Source organism: Seriola dumerili, unplaced genomic scaffold, assembly GCF_002260705.1.
Source record: "Seriola dumerili isolate Sdu_G_001 unplaced genomic scaffold, Sdu_1.0 BDQW01000056.1, whole genome shotgun sequence".
In the NCBI taxonomy this organism is placed as follows: domain Eukaryota; kingdom Metazoa; phylum Chordata; class Actinopteri; order Carangiformes; family Carangidae; genus Seriola; species Seriola dumerili.
In genome coordinates this window covers 1,703,171-1,715,613 of record NW_019174311.1, presented here as the reverse complement: position 1 = coordinate 1,715,613, position 12,443 = coordinate 1,703,171, and the positions used below count along the sequence as shown (strand labels likewise).

General features: G+C 49.4%; 1 protein-coding gene across 1 annotated transcript in view; it reads left to right on the top strand.

The window, feature by feature from the left end:
* Positions 1-12,443, top strand: part of LOC111219297 (putative Polycomb group protein ASXL1) — a 19,750-nt gene that overhangs the window by 4,806 nt on the left and 2,501 nt on the right. Inside the window, exons 3-12 of the mRNA XM_022741931.1 lie at positions 102-221; positions 530-731; positions 3,925-4,094; positions 4,318-4,402; positions 5,272-5,438; positions 5,785-5,881; positions 6,056-6,161; positions 7,278-7,676; positions 7,731-8,256; positions 8,342-8,634. Coding sequence (XP_022597652.1) covers positions 102-221; positions 530-731; positions 3,925-4,094; positions 4,318-4,402; positions 5,272-5,438; positions 5,785-5,881; positions 6,056-6,161; positions 7,278-7,676; positions 7,731-8,256; positions 8,342-8,634 — 2,165 coding nt within the window. The remainder of the gene's footprint in view (positions 1-101; positions 222-529; positions 732-3,924; positions 4,095-4,317; positions 4,403-5,271; positions 5,439-5,784; positions 5,882-6,055; positions 6,162-7,277; positions 7,677-7,730; positions 8,257-8,341; positions 8,635-12,443) is intronic.

The following is a 12,443-nucleotide window of genomic DNA, read 5'->3' as shown; positions in this document are numbered from 1 at the left end:
TGTGTGTGTGTGTGTGTGTGTGTGTGTGTGTGTGTGTGTGTGTGTGTGTGTGTGTGTGTGTGTGTGTGTGTGTGTGTGTGTGTGTGTGTGCGCACGTGGACAGTGGGACAGCTCCCTTGGCGTGTCTGGTCACCATGCTGCACTCCCAGGTGAGAGGAGACCGAGTGAAGAACAGCATCTTCTTCAAGCTGCCTGGACGGATGAGTCTGTTCACCCTGAAGGTGAGGACCCTCCTCACTCACCTGTACATGTACCTGAGTTCATGTGACTGTCATCACTGGGGTCAAAAGAACATCTCTACAAACATTAAAGTTCATGATTCTACAAACACAGTTCAGTCAGTGATCTCTGAACCAGTCAGTTCACATCATCACATGAGCATCACAGGACGTATTACATTATTATTGTAATGAATCCCATGTATAAACAAACTGCAGGGTAAACATGAGTCGCATGATGCTTCAATGTAGCAGTGGATTTGATAAATGATGGACAGGGACCTGCTAACTCTGTACTGGTCTCTCTGTAGAAGAATGCCCTCCAGTGGACAAAGACAACTTCAGAGTCGGAGACGCTGGCCGAAGTGGCCGGCAGTACTGGCCACCAGGCTTCGAGCAGCGGCGGCCCTGCAGCAGGCTCGGCCGTGGTCCCAGTCGGTCCCACTGAGGCCACAGAGCAGGAGAGCTGTGACTCCACTGAGACCACCGCTGCTGCCAGTGGAGACAATGACGGTAACACCAGCACACACCAGCGACCTCTCCCATCATCCTCTGCTGCAGGGTCGTTCTGTTACTGTGTGGTGCAGTAAAGGCCAATTCAAGTCAGCTTTATTTATACAGCTGCAAATCACAACAGAAGTTATCTCAAGGCACTTTTCATACAGGGGCGACACGGTGGTGCAGTGGTTAGCACTGTCGCCTCACAGAGAGAAGGTTCTGGGTTTGAACCTGGCCTGTGGCCTTTCTGTGTGGAGTTTGCATGTTCTCCCTGTGCCTGCGTGGGTTCTCTCCAGGTGCTCCAGCTTCCTCCCACAGTCCAAAAACATGCACATTAGGTTAATTGGTGACTCTAAAGTGCCCATAGGTGTGAATTTGTGTGCAAGTGATTGTTTGTCTCTATATGTCAGCCCTGTGGTAGACTGGCGACCTGTCCAGGGTCTACCCGCCCTCACTGAATGTCAGCTGGGATTGGCTCCCCTACAAGGGTCACGGGGGGCCGCTTGGAGACAAGCGGTGTAGATAATGGATGGATGGACTTTTCATACAGACTAGGTCCAGACTGTCCCAGATTATTATTACAGACCCAATGTCCTCTATGAGCAGCATCTTTAACAGGTAGAACCTCAAACAGAACCAGACTGTTAGTGGACAACTGTCAACCAGAGGAAGAGAGAGAGCATCAGGAAAAACAACAGCTTTCACATGAAGATTGTATTATAATAATAAGTAATAATAAAAAGATCATTAAAGCTGCAAGCAGCGTTGAGCGGGCCCTTGCACTCTTGCGGATGCCAGGGGCGTTGGCAGGAGGCCGGTTAAAGCCGCCTTGCATTGTCACAACCAAATGACTCTATGCACACAAGTAAGATTTCCCTCATGCGCTGTGTGGCAGAAGACTGGGTGTATTACATGCAAGATGCACCTAACGTGTTATCTTGCTGCTGACGAAGTGCAGACAAGACCATGAAAATCTCATGTACATCAAATGATGATTGTCTCTCAAGGGTTATTCCCTGTATGTATGGTGGCGCTATGACTATGACTTCATATTACCATGCAGATGTCTTCAGTCTGGGATAAAACATATAAAGTATGGGGCAGTTTTGATAATATGTATTGGAGTTATAGCAACTTCCTCTTTCATGGCAAATCATTGAAATTTGCCATGCTGCCATGGGCAGGTCCTCCTACGAAAACTCAAAATATTTGCAATTTAGCATTGCAAAGGTCTTTAGATTAGACTGACCAAATATGATGTTGATCTGATTAATTGTCTAGGAGGAGTTTGTTAAAGTGTGACACCTGGAAATGGGGAAGAATGCACCAAAATTGTACACTAAAAGCAAAATGGCAGACTTCCAGTTAGGTTTAGGGTATGGGTCCAAGAGGCTTTTTTGTAGATTTCCATGGGGTACATATGCCTCCCAATTTTCTTACATCTAGGTGAATCCTGCTGTGTGGGCTACTGTGAAACATGACATTCTTCTGTCATGTCGAAACATCGATATTTGCCGTGCCGCCATGGACATGCTGTTCAATGACCCTGATATAGCTTCGCAATTTAACATCTAAAAGGTCTTAAAATGGTATGGACCAAATTTGGAGTTGATATGATTAAAACTCTAGGAGGTGTTTGTTAAAGTACGATGCCTGAAAATGGCGACAAAACGCACCCAAAGTTGCTAAATTCAATATGGCGGACTTCCGGTTGGGTTTAGTTTATGGGTCCAAGAGGCTTTTTTGTAGATCTCAATACAATACACCAGCCTACCAATTTTCATACCTCTAGGTTAAACGTACTGCGAGGGCTACTTAGTTGAAATATTGTAGGGGGTGCCCTTGAGCCGTTTTGCCATGCCCCTAAAAAAGCCCACTTCTGGTCTGGCGGGGAAAAAAAATGGATTAAATCCTTTATGATGTGTCCAATAATCCCACTGAATTTCATCAACATCCAAAGGACCTTTGTCCCGGCATGACTCGACGTTTGGGGGCGGTATGGAGCCCGTCGGCCACGCCCCAGCCTGATCGCTGTTGAATTTTGCGATTTTTGATGGCCTGGAGGCCTGTGCCAATTTTCGTGAGTCTTTGAATATGTTAAGGCCCTCAAAAATCAATTATTCCAGCAGAATAATAATAATCCTTCCAAAAACAATAGGTTCCTGGCACATGGACTGCTGCGCCCTGGCACACTCAGTGCTTGTGCCCTAATAATAATAATAAGAGTAGGCAGAAGGTTGTCTGCCGTCACGAATCCAGACTGTGTAGGTCCAGAGGCAGAAAGACCTGGAGAGGGAGGGGGAGAGGGAGGGGGAGGGGAGGGGCGAAGAGGGAGAGGGAGAGGGAGAGGGAGAGAGAGAGAGAGAGAGAGAGAGCTACACCAGTTATTTCTAGGACTGCCCCCAAAGATTCAAGTCATGAGTCGACGTGTTGTCAGATGCTTATATTCATTTAAATATTTTAAATAAATATTTTTGGGTAAATCAGAGAATGGTTTGAGTCCAGGACTGACAAAGACTGTCCTGTACTGTGCTGTTCAGTATAGGATGTCTAGTTCAGTTTGTGTTGTGGTCCAGATGAATATAATCCAGCTTTAACCATGAACGTTACATCGTAACGTTTTGTGTTCTGACGTCGGTCTACGACGTGTCAAGGAATAAAATCATACAAGTGTTTGAGAGGATTTTATATCCTAAATGCTAATCTTTATTTATCAATAATTTTTTACATCCTGCACTTTCATAGATCTTAAGTTTATTATTATATTATTTATTTCTTATTTATTTGAAAACCTTCTGAAGCACTTTAAGTCTTGTTAGTAGATTGCAGCAACATAAATAGTATGTAGATGACAGTTGACCGATGTTTTTATTTTTATTTTTTAAAAGAAACGTCCTTTATGTTCATTTCTTGAAGAAACAACAGTCGTCCAGTTTAAACTTATGTCCAGTTTGTCACTGGGTTACAAGTTCATGACACTTTCCTTTTTAAAGTTAAGTAAATTGAATGTAATGTTCATGTCTTTTTTTCTTCACTGTACTGAAAACAAACTGAACCGTGAATTTAAAACCACTGAAACACAGAACTCATGAATTCATACACTGATTATGACAAAAAATGTTTAACAGGACAAAAGGAAGTGATGACATTTGATATCCAAAAGGATGTAATGAATGGAGCTCTAAGTGTGTTTTTCCCTGACTTGAAGCCTCAGTGGACGAGAGCTCGTCCAGTGCCTCCTGCTCCACAGAGCTGCAGGCTCCCAGCTCCCAGCCCCAGACCCGTCTCAGCAGGGCAGCAGGACAGCAGGGACGTACAGACGCACAGCAGACCCAGCACACCCAACACGCCCAAACCAGACTGAGCCGCTCCAGACAGGTGAGACACCTGCTGCTTCATGTGTACCGTGGAAGTGATAACATATGCTCTGTGGTCCAGGGTTTGAGAGCATGTCTGTAGAGTCAGTCACAGCACTAGTTGTTTTTTACAGAATGAAGTGTAACTGCTGCAGGACTGTCTTCATGAGCTCAACATACTAACTGTAGAACTGTCTGCTGTCTCCACCTGCCATCACCTGCCCATCACATCATGTGTGTTACAGTCAGGGAGGCAGAGGAAGAAAGCAGTCATGATGCCTCGTGTTGTCCTCACGCCTCTGAAAGTGAATGGAGAGCATGTCCCTTCAGGTAAGTACCTCTCCCATTAACAGCACAGCAGTAACCTAGCAGCAGGTTGAGCATCAGGCTAAACATGCGCTTACAAAGCAGCAGGTTCTGCATCAGGCTAAACCTGTGCTAATGTAGCAGCAGGTTCAGCATCAGGCCAGACCTGCACAAACGTAGCAGCAGGTTCAGCATCAGGCTAAACCTGCGCTAACGTAGCAGCAGGTTCAGCATCAGGCCGGACCTGCGCAAACGTAGCAGCAGGTTCAGCATCAGGCTAAACCTGTGCTAACGTAGCAGCAGGTTCAGCATCAGGCCGGACCTGTGCAAAGGCAGCAGCAGGCTGCACTAAGGAAGCAGGAGGTTCAGCATCAGGCTAAAACTGCACAAACGTAGCAGCAGGTTCAGCATCAGGCTAAACCTGCGCTAACGTAGCAACAGGTTCAGCCTCAGGCCGGACCTGCGCAAACGTAGCAGCAGGCTGCGCTAAGGAAGCAGCAGGTTCAGCATCAGTTTTAAACTGCGCTAATGAAGCAGCAGGTTCAGCATCAGGCTAAAACTGTGCTAATGAAGCATCAGGTTCAGTAACAGGCTAACCTGTGCTAATGAAACAGCAGGTTCAGCATCAGGCTAAAACTGCGCTAAGGAAGCAGCAGGTTCAGCATCAGGCTAAAACTGTGCTAATGAAGCATCAGGTTCAGTATCAGGCTAACCTGTGCTAATGAAGCAGCAGGTTCAGCATCTGGCCGGACCTGCGCAAATGTAGCAGCAGGCTGTGCTAAGGAGGCAGCAGGTTCAGCATCAGGTTAAATCTGTGCTAACGTAGCAGCAGGCTGTGTTAAAGAAGCAGCAGGTTCAGCATCAGGTTAAAGCTGCGTTCTTTGCTGCTGCAGGGCCCATGAAGAGGAGTCGAGGAGGGGTGGATGTTGACTTTGAAACACCTGGATCCATCCTGGTCAACACCAACATCAGAGCTCTCATCAATGTGCGGACCTTTTCAGCCTTTCCCACACACTCTCAGCAGCAGCTGCTTCAGCTGCTGCCAGAGGTCGACCGACAGGTGTGTGGTTTTCTGTCTTCAGTTTGTCTGCAGTGATATTACACAGCCTGGTGGACAGTAACTATCACACAGCAGGAAATCAAGGTCAACATCATGAACCACTGAACTACATCTGTTTCATCTGTTGATAATACAGTTAATGATATGAATGTGGATCTACAGTTTGTAAATTGTACAATAACAACCTCATTTTCAGATCTGTTTTACCATCAAACAGCTTTTCTTTTTTCTTTTGCATGACTGAAACATGAAGCTCATTTACACGTCATGAAACTCAGGCCTCGTTCTGTTGTTTACAGTCAGTTTAAAGCATGTGAGGCAGAAGTGTTCACTGCTCTCTTTGCAGATCGGACCTGATGGGATGGCCAGACTGAGCAGCTCAGCTCTCAACAACGAGTTCTTCACCCATGCCTCCCAGAGCTGGAAGGAGAGGCTGGCTGAGGGTAAGGACTGTTCAGTCATCAACAAACATCAGATCAGATGACACCTGATAGGAATGTATTGATCACTGTGGTGAAGGTTGGAGTTGAATGAAAGGAGGCAGAACACACTGATGCATGATCTGCTTCTACTGGCTGCCAGTCTGTTAACCCTTCACCTGTGTTTGACCTGTTCAGGTGAGTTCACTCATGAGATGCAGGTGCGTTTCCGACAGGAGATGGAGAAAGAGAAGAAGGTGGAGGTGTGGAAGGAGAAGTTTTTTGAAGAATACCACGGGCAAAAGTAAGAGTGAAGACATTTATCCACATCTGAATCTGCTCTGTCATAGTGTGGGGTGGGTGGTTTACAGGTCAGAGTATTGTTCGTGTTTATTGACTGAACATTGTTTACATCAAGAATCAATAGTATGTTGTAGACATTTGTGTTTGACCCAGTGTTTTAAACACACAGTCTAACTTCTGCCTCTAGGGGCCTCTCAATCTAAACTATAACAAAAGACGTTCAGTGACGTCTTGAAATAGCGTCGGATCATGGGAGTTGTTGTCTTCACCACCATCACTATAAGCTCCTCCCAGTTTGGATTCCTTCAGTGTCAGTGGTTCAGGAAATCAAACAGACCTGGTGATTAGAACCGTTAAAAACACTGAATAAAGCAGTCTGACATTTAAAGTCAGTGTTTGAGCGACGCTGTACAGAGCAGAGACTCTAGGAAGAGTTGGAGCTGAGTTTGATTCTAACATTTGTTCTGATTGTTTCTCTGATAACTTATGAACCAGACGTTCAGGAGGTTTTTACCAGCAGCTGAATTATCCACAGAGGTGTCCTCCTCTCCATAACAAACACACCAGGAGATTAAAACCAGTAGAAACACCCATAAAGCTGTTTCACTTTAAACTTCAGATATTCACAGACGCTCTTCAGTGACACAGGACAGGACGTCTCCAGCAGCTGGGAGCTGAGCTGTCCAACATTTCCTCAGTTTGTTTCCCTGATAACTTCAGATCCAGACGGCCGACGACTAAAATCCTTCATCTGGTTCAAATATAGAGTGAAAACCACCAAGGTGTAAAAAGTGTATGTGGCTTAAAACTAGATAAAAGTCAATGTTGAGCTTCTCAGACAAACACACTGACACATGATCATAGAGGATATGATGTCACTGACAAGCAACCAATGAAACGTTACCATGATTAAAATCACAGATTTCTCTAGTTTGAGAATTGATGGAAACATTTGGGATAATGTAAGAACACAACTCAACAACATTTAGAGCACAGGTCTAGTTTTTAGAGATTTCAATGTGGCGAAGTTATAGATTAATTTGAAGTTGTTTATGTCTCCTGAGCTCCACGTGGTCTAGACGAGTATGCATCTGAACTGTGGTGTGTTTGGCTGCAGGTCCGGTCTAACACGAGAGGAGTCTCTGAAACTCACCATGAGTGAAGCCAGTGAAGTTGGAGCCAGTGTGCTGGACAGTGATGTGGCAGTGGTGACGAGCGGTGCCCCCAAGAGACGCAGCGTGGGTCGGCGGAGGAGAGACGGCAGGATGAGGAGACGCACGCGAGCTGACCTGCGTCGCAGGGCCCGCAGGCCCCTTTGTAAGGCCCCTGCTGCAGCCCTTCAGTCTGCAGACACAGCTGAGGCCAGTGCTGCAGTCGACATGTCAACGGTTTCTGTTGGCTCGCCTGTGTCCGATGCCACCGTGGTTCAGGGCGAGGTTGTGCTGCAGGCCGAGTGTGGCGTGGAGCTCCCAGCCGAGAGCGCCTCCATGGAGCCAAAGCCCTCCCCCGACCCGGAGCCGGTCACATTACCGGCCTCCACCCCCACCCCCACCCCCACTCCCACTCCCAGCCCCAGCCCCAGCCCAGCCTCTACCAGTGCAAACGAGGAGCCCGAGGTGACAGCCCGCCTGCTCCCCGAGGAGGCTGCACCTGTCCTGACCTCCACCTCCTCCCCGTCCTCCTCCTCCTCTGTCTCGTCTGCCTCCTCACCCGCCTCCTCACCCTCCTCACCTTCTGATAGACAGGGAGCTTTTGCTGCTGGCTTGGACTCATCTTCATCCTCCTCAGCATCTTCCAGCGCCGCAGTGGCGGCCGATCCCCTGGACGACACCGCCTCCGTGGTCACATCCGTCACAGGCGGCACTGTCACCAGCAGCCGAGAGAGCAGCCCCTCCGCCAGCCCAGCCAGCACCCCAGCCCCAAGCGCCCAGCTCAAGGAGCAGAAGAGGAGGCCAGAGGAGACTCAGGCCTTCTCCAGCTTCCCCGAAAAGAGGCCGCGGCTCGACGACCGTCAGTCCTTTCGTACCACAATCGACGGTGTCCGTTCGGAGAAGCCGCAGCCGACAACAGAAGAGCCCAAGGTGCCGCCTATCAGGGTAAGACTGAGCTGCACACACCTGCACACACCAATCATTCACCTGTTGTTCAGGTTCACTCACTGTCCCTGTGTCTCTGTCTCAGATTCAACTGTCCAGAATCAAACCTCCCTGGGTCAAGGGCCACCCAACCTACCAGATCTGCCCCCGGATCGTGCCCCCCGGCGAGGGCTCGCGGCGGTCGGGGACGGGGGGCGCACGCACCTTGGCAGACATCAAAGCCCGCGCCCAGCAAGCCCGGGCCCAGCGCGAGGCCGCTGCTGCTGTTGCAGCCTCTGGCGACGGGGCGGGGTCGGCCGGGGTCCGGTTGCGGCCTGCTGCTGGGCTACCGGATAGCAGCAGTGGAAGAAGAGCACGAGAGCATCCGGGACCTATCGAGCCCGGAGGAGGAGGAGGAGGAGGAGGAGGAGGAGGAGGAGCCGCAACACGGATCCCCGGCCGACCCCGCCCCGTCGCCAGAGGCTGCAACAGCAGCAGCGGCCTCGCGCTGGGCCCGGGCTTGGCTGGGCGCGGGCTTTGATGTCTGCAAGGTGCGTGCGCCCCCCGTCCCGACCGCCGCGAGCCCTCGCGCGGGGGCACGATCCGGGGGCAGATCTGGTAGGTTGGGTGGCCCTTGACCCAGGGAGGTTTGATTCTGGAACAGTTGAATCTGAGAACAGAGACCAAGGGACAGTGAGTGAACCTGAACACAGGTGAATGATTGGTGTGTGCAGGTGTGTGCAGCTCAGTCTTACCCTGATAGGCGGCACCTTGGGCTCTTCTGTTGTCGGCTGCGGCTTCTCCGAACGGACACCGTCGATTGTGGTACGAAAGGACTGACGGTCGTCGAGCCGCGGCCTCTTTTCGGGAAGCTGGAGAAGGCCTGAGTCTCCTCTGGCCTCCTCTTCTGCTCCTTGGAGCTGGGGCTTGGGTGGGGGTGCTGGCTGGGCTGGCGGAGGGGCTGCTCTCTCGGCTGCTGTGACAGTGCGCCTGTGACGGATGTGACCACGGAGGCGTGTCGTCCAGGGGATCGGCCGCCACTGCGGCGCTGGAAGATGCTGAGGAGGATGAAGATGAGTCCAAGCCAGCAGCAAAAGCTCCCTGTCTATCAGAAGGTGAGGAGGGTGAGGAGGCGGGTGAGGAGGCAGACGAGACAGAGGAGGAGGAGGACGGGGAGGGGGGAGGTCAGGACAGGTGCAGCCTCCTCGGGGAGCAGGCGGGCTGTCACCTCGGGCTCCTCGTTTGCACTGGGTAGAGGCTGGCTGGGCTGGGGCTGGGAGTGGGAGTGGGGTTGGGGGTGGGGGTGGAGGCCGGTTAATGTGACCGGCTCCGGGTCGGGGAGGGCTTTGGCTCCATGAGACGCTCTCGGCTGGGGAGCTTCCACGCCACACTCGGCCTGCAGCACAACCTCGCCTGAACGCACGGTGGCATCGACACAGGCGAGCCAACAGAACCGTTGACATGTCGACTGCAGCACTGGCCTCAGCTGTGTCTGCAGACTGAAGGGCTGCAGCAGGGCCTTACAAAGGGGCCTGCGGGCCCTGCGACGCAGGTCAGCTCGCGTGCGTCTCCTCATCCTGCCGTCTCTCTCTCCGCCCGACCCACGCTGCTTCTCTTGGGGGCACGCTCGTCACCACTGCCACATCACTGTCCAGCACACTGGCTCACAACTTCACTGGCTTCACTCATGTGAGTTTCAAGAGACTCTCTCGTGTTAGCCCGACCTGCCAGCCAAACACACCACAGTTCAGATGCATACTTCGTCTAGACCACGTGGAGCTCAGGAGAACATAAAACAACTTCAAATTAATCTATAACTTCGCCACAATTGAAATCTCTAAAAACTAGACTGTGCTCTAATGTTGTTGAGTTGTGTTCTTACATTATCCCAAATGTTTCCATCAATTCTCAAACTAGAGAAATCTGTGATTTTAATCATGGTAACGTTTCATTGGTTGGCTTGTCAGTGACATCATATCCTCTAGATCATGTGTCAGTGTGTTTGTCTGAGAAGCTCACATTGACTTTATCTAGTTTTAAGCCACAATACACTTTTTACCCCTTGTGGTTTTTCACTCTATATTTGAACCAGATGAAGGATTTTAGTCGTCGGCCGTCTGGATCTGAAGTTATCAGGGAAACAAACTGAGGAAATGTTGGACAGCTCAGCTCCCAGCTGCTGGAGACGTCCTGTCCTGTGTCACTGAAGAGCGTCTGTGAATATCTGAAGTTTAAAGTGAAACAGCTTTATGGGTGTTTCTACTGGTTTTAATCTCCTGGTGTGTTTTGTTATGGAGAGAGGAGACACCTCTGTGGATAATTCAGCTGCTGGTAAAAACCTCCTGAACGTCTGGTTCATAAGTTATCAGAGAAACAATCAGAACAAATGTTAGAATCAAACTCAGCTCCAACTCTTCCTAGAGTCTCTGCTCTGTACAGCGTCGCTCAAACCACTGACTTTAAAATGTCAGTCTGCTTTATTCAGTGTTTTTAAACGGTTCTAATCACAGGTCTGTTTGATTTCCTGAACCACTGACACTGAAGGAATCCAACTGGGAGGAGCTTATAGTGATGGTGGTGAAGACAACAACTCCCATGATCCGACGCTATTTCAAGACGTCACTGAACGTCTTTTGTTATAGTTTAGATTGAGAGGCCCCTAGAGGCAGAAGTTAGACTGTGTGTTTAAAACACTGGGTCAAACACAAATGTCTACAACATACTATTGATTCTTGATGTAAACAATGTTCAGTCAATAAACACGAACAATACTCTGACCTGTAAACCCACCCACCCACACTATGACAGAGCAGATTCAGATGTGGATAAATGTCTTCACTCTTACTTTTGCCCGTGGTATTCTTCAAAAAAACTTCTCCTTCCACACCTCCACCTTCTTCTCTTTCTCCATCTCCTGTCGGAAACGCACCTGCATCTCATGAGTGAACTCACCTGAACAGGTCAAACACAGTGAAGGGTTAACAGACTGGCAGCCAGTAGAAGCAGATCATGCATCAGTGTGTTCTGCCTCCTTTCATTCAACTCCACCCTTCACCACAGTGATCAATACATTCCTATCAGGTGTCATCTGATCTGATGTTTGTTGATGACTGAACAGTCCTTACCCTCAGCCAGCCTCTCCTTCCAGCTCTGGGAGGCATGGTGAAGAACTCGTTGTTGAGAGCTGAGCTGCTCAGTCTGGCCATCCCATCAGGTCCGTACTGCAAAGAGAGCAGTGAACACTTCTGCTCACATGCTTAAAACTGACTGTAAACAACAGAACGAGGCCTGAGTTTCATGACGTGTAAATGAGCTTCATGTTTCAGTCATCAAAAGAAAAAGAAAGCTGTTTGATGGTAAAACAGATCTGAAAAGGAGGTTGTTATTGTACAATTTACAAAACTGTAGATCCACATTCATATCATTAACTGTATTATCAACAGATGAACAAATGTAGTTCAGTGGTTCATGATGTTGACCTTGATTTCCTGCTGTGTGATAGTTACTGTCCACCAGGCTGTGTAATATCACTGCAGACAAACTGAAGACAGAAAACCACACACCTGTCGGTCGACCTCTGGCAGCAGCTGAAGCAGCTGCTGCTGAGAGTGTGTGGGAAAGGCTGAAAAGGTCCGCACATTGATGAGAGCTCTGATGTTGGTGTTGACCAGGATGGATCCAGGTGTTTCAAAGTCAACATCCACCCCCCTCGACTCCTCTTCATGGCCCTGCAGCAGCAAAGAACGCAGCTTTAACCTGATGCTGAACCTGCTGCTTCTTTAACACAGCCTGCTGCTACGTTAGCACAGATTTAACCTGATGCCTGAACCTGCTGCCTCCTTAGCACAGCCTGCTGCTACATTTGCGCAGGTCCGGCCAGATGCTGAACCTGCTGCTTTCATTAGCACAGGTTAGCCTGATACTGAACCTGATGCTTCATTAGCAAGTTTTTAGCCTGATGCTGAACCTCCTGCTTCCTTAGCGCAGTTTTAGCCTGAATGCTGAACCTGCTGTTCATTAGCACAGGTTAGCCTGTTACTGAACCTGATGCTTCATTAGCACAGTTTTTAGCCTGATGCTGACCTGCTGCTTCATTAGCGCAGTTTAAAACTGATGCTGAACCTGCTGCTTCCTTAGCGCAGCCTGCTGCTACGTTTGCGCAGGTCGCGGCCTGAGGCTGAACCTGTTGCTACGTTAGCGCCCCGGTT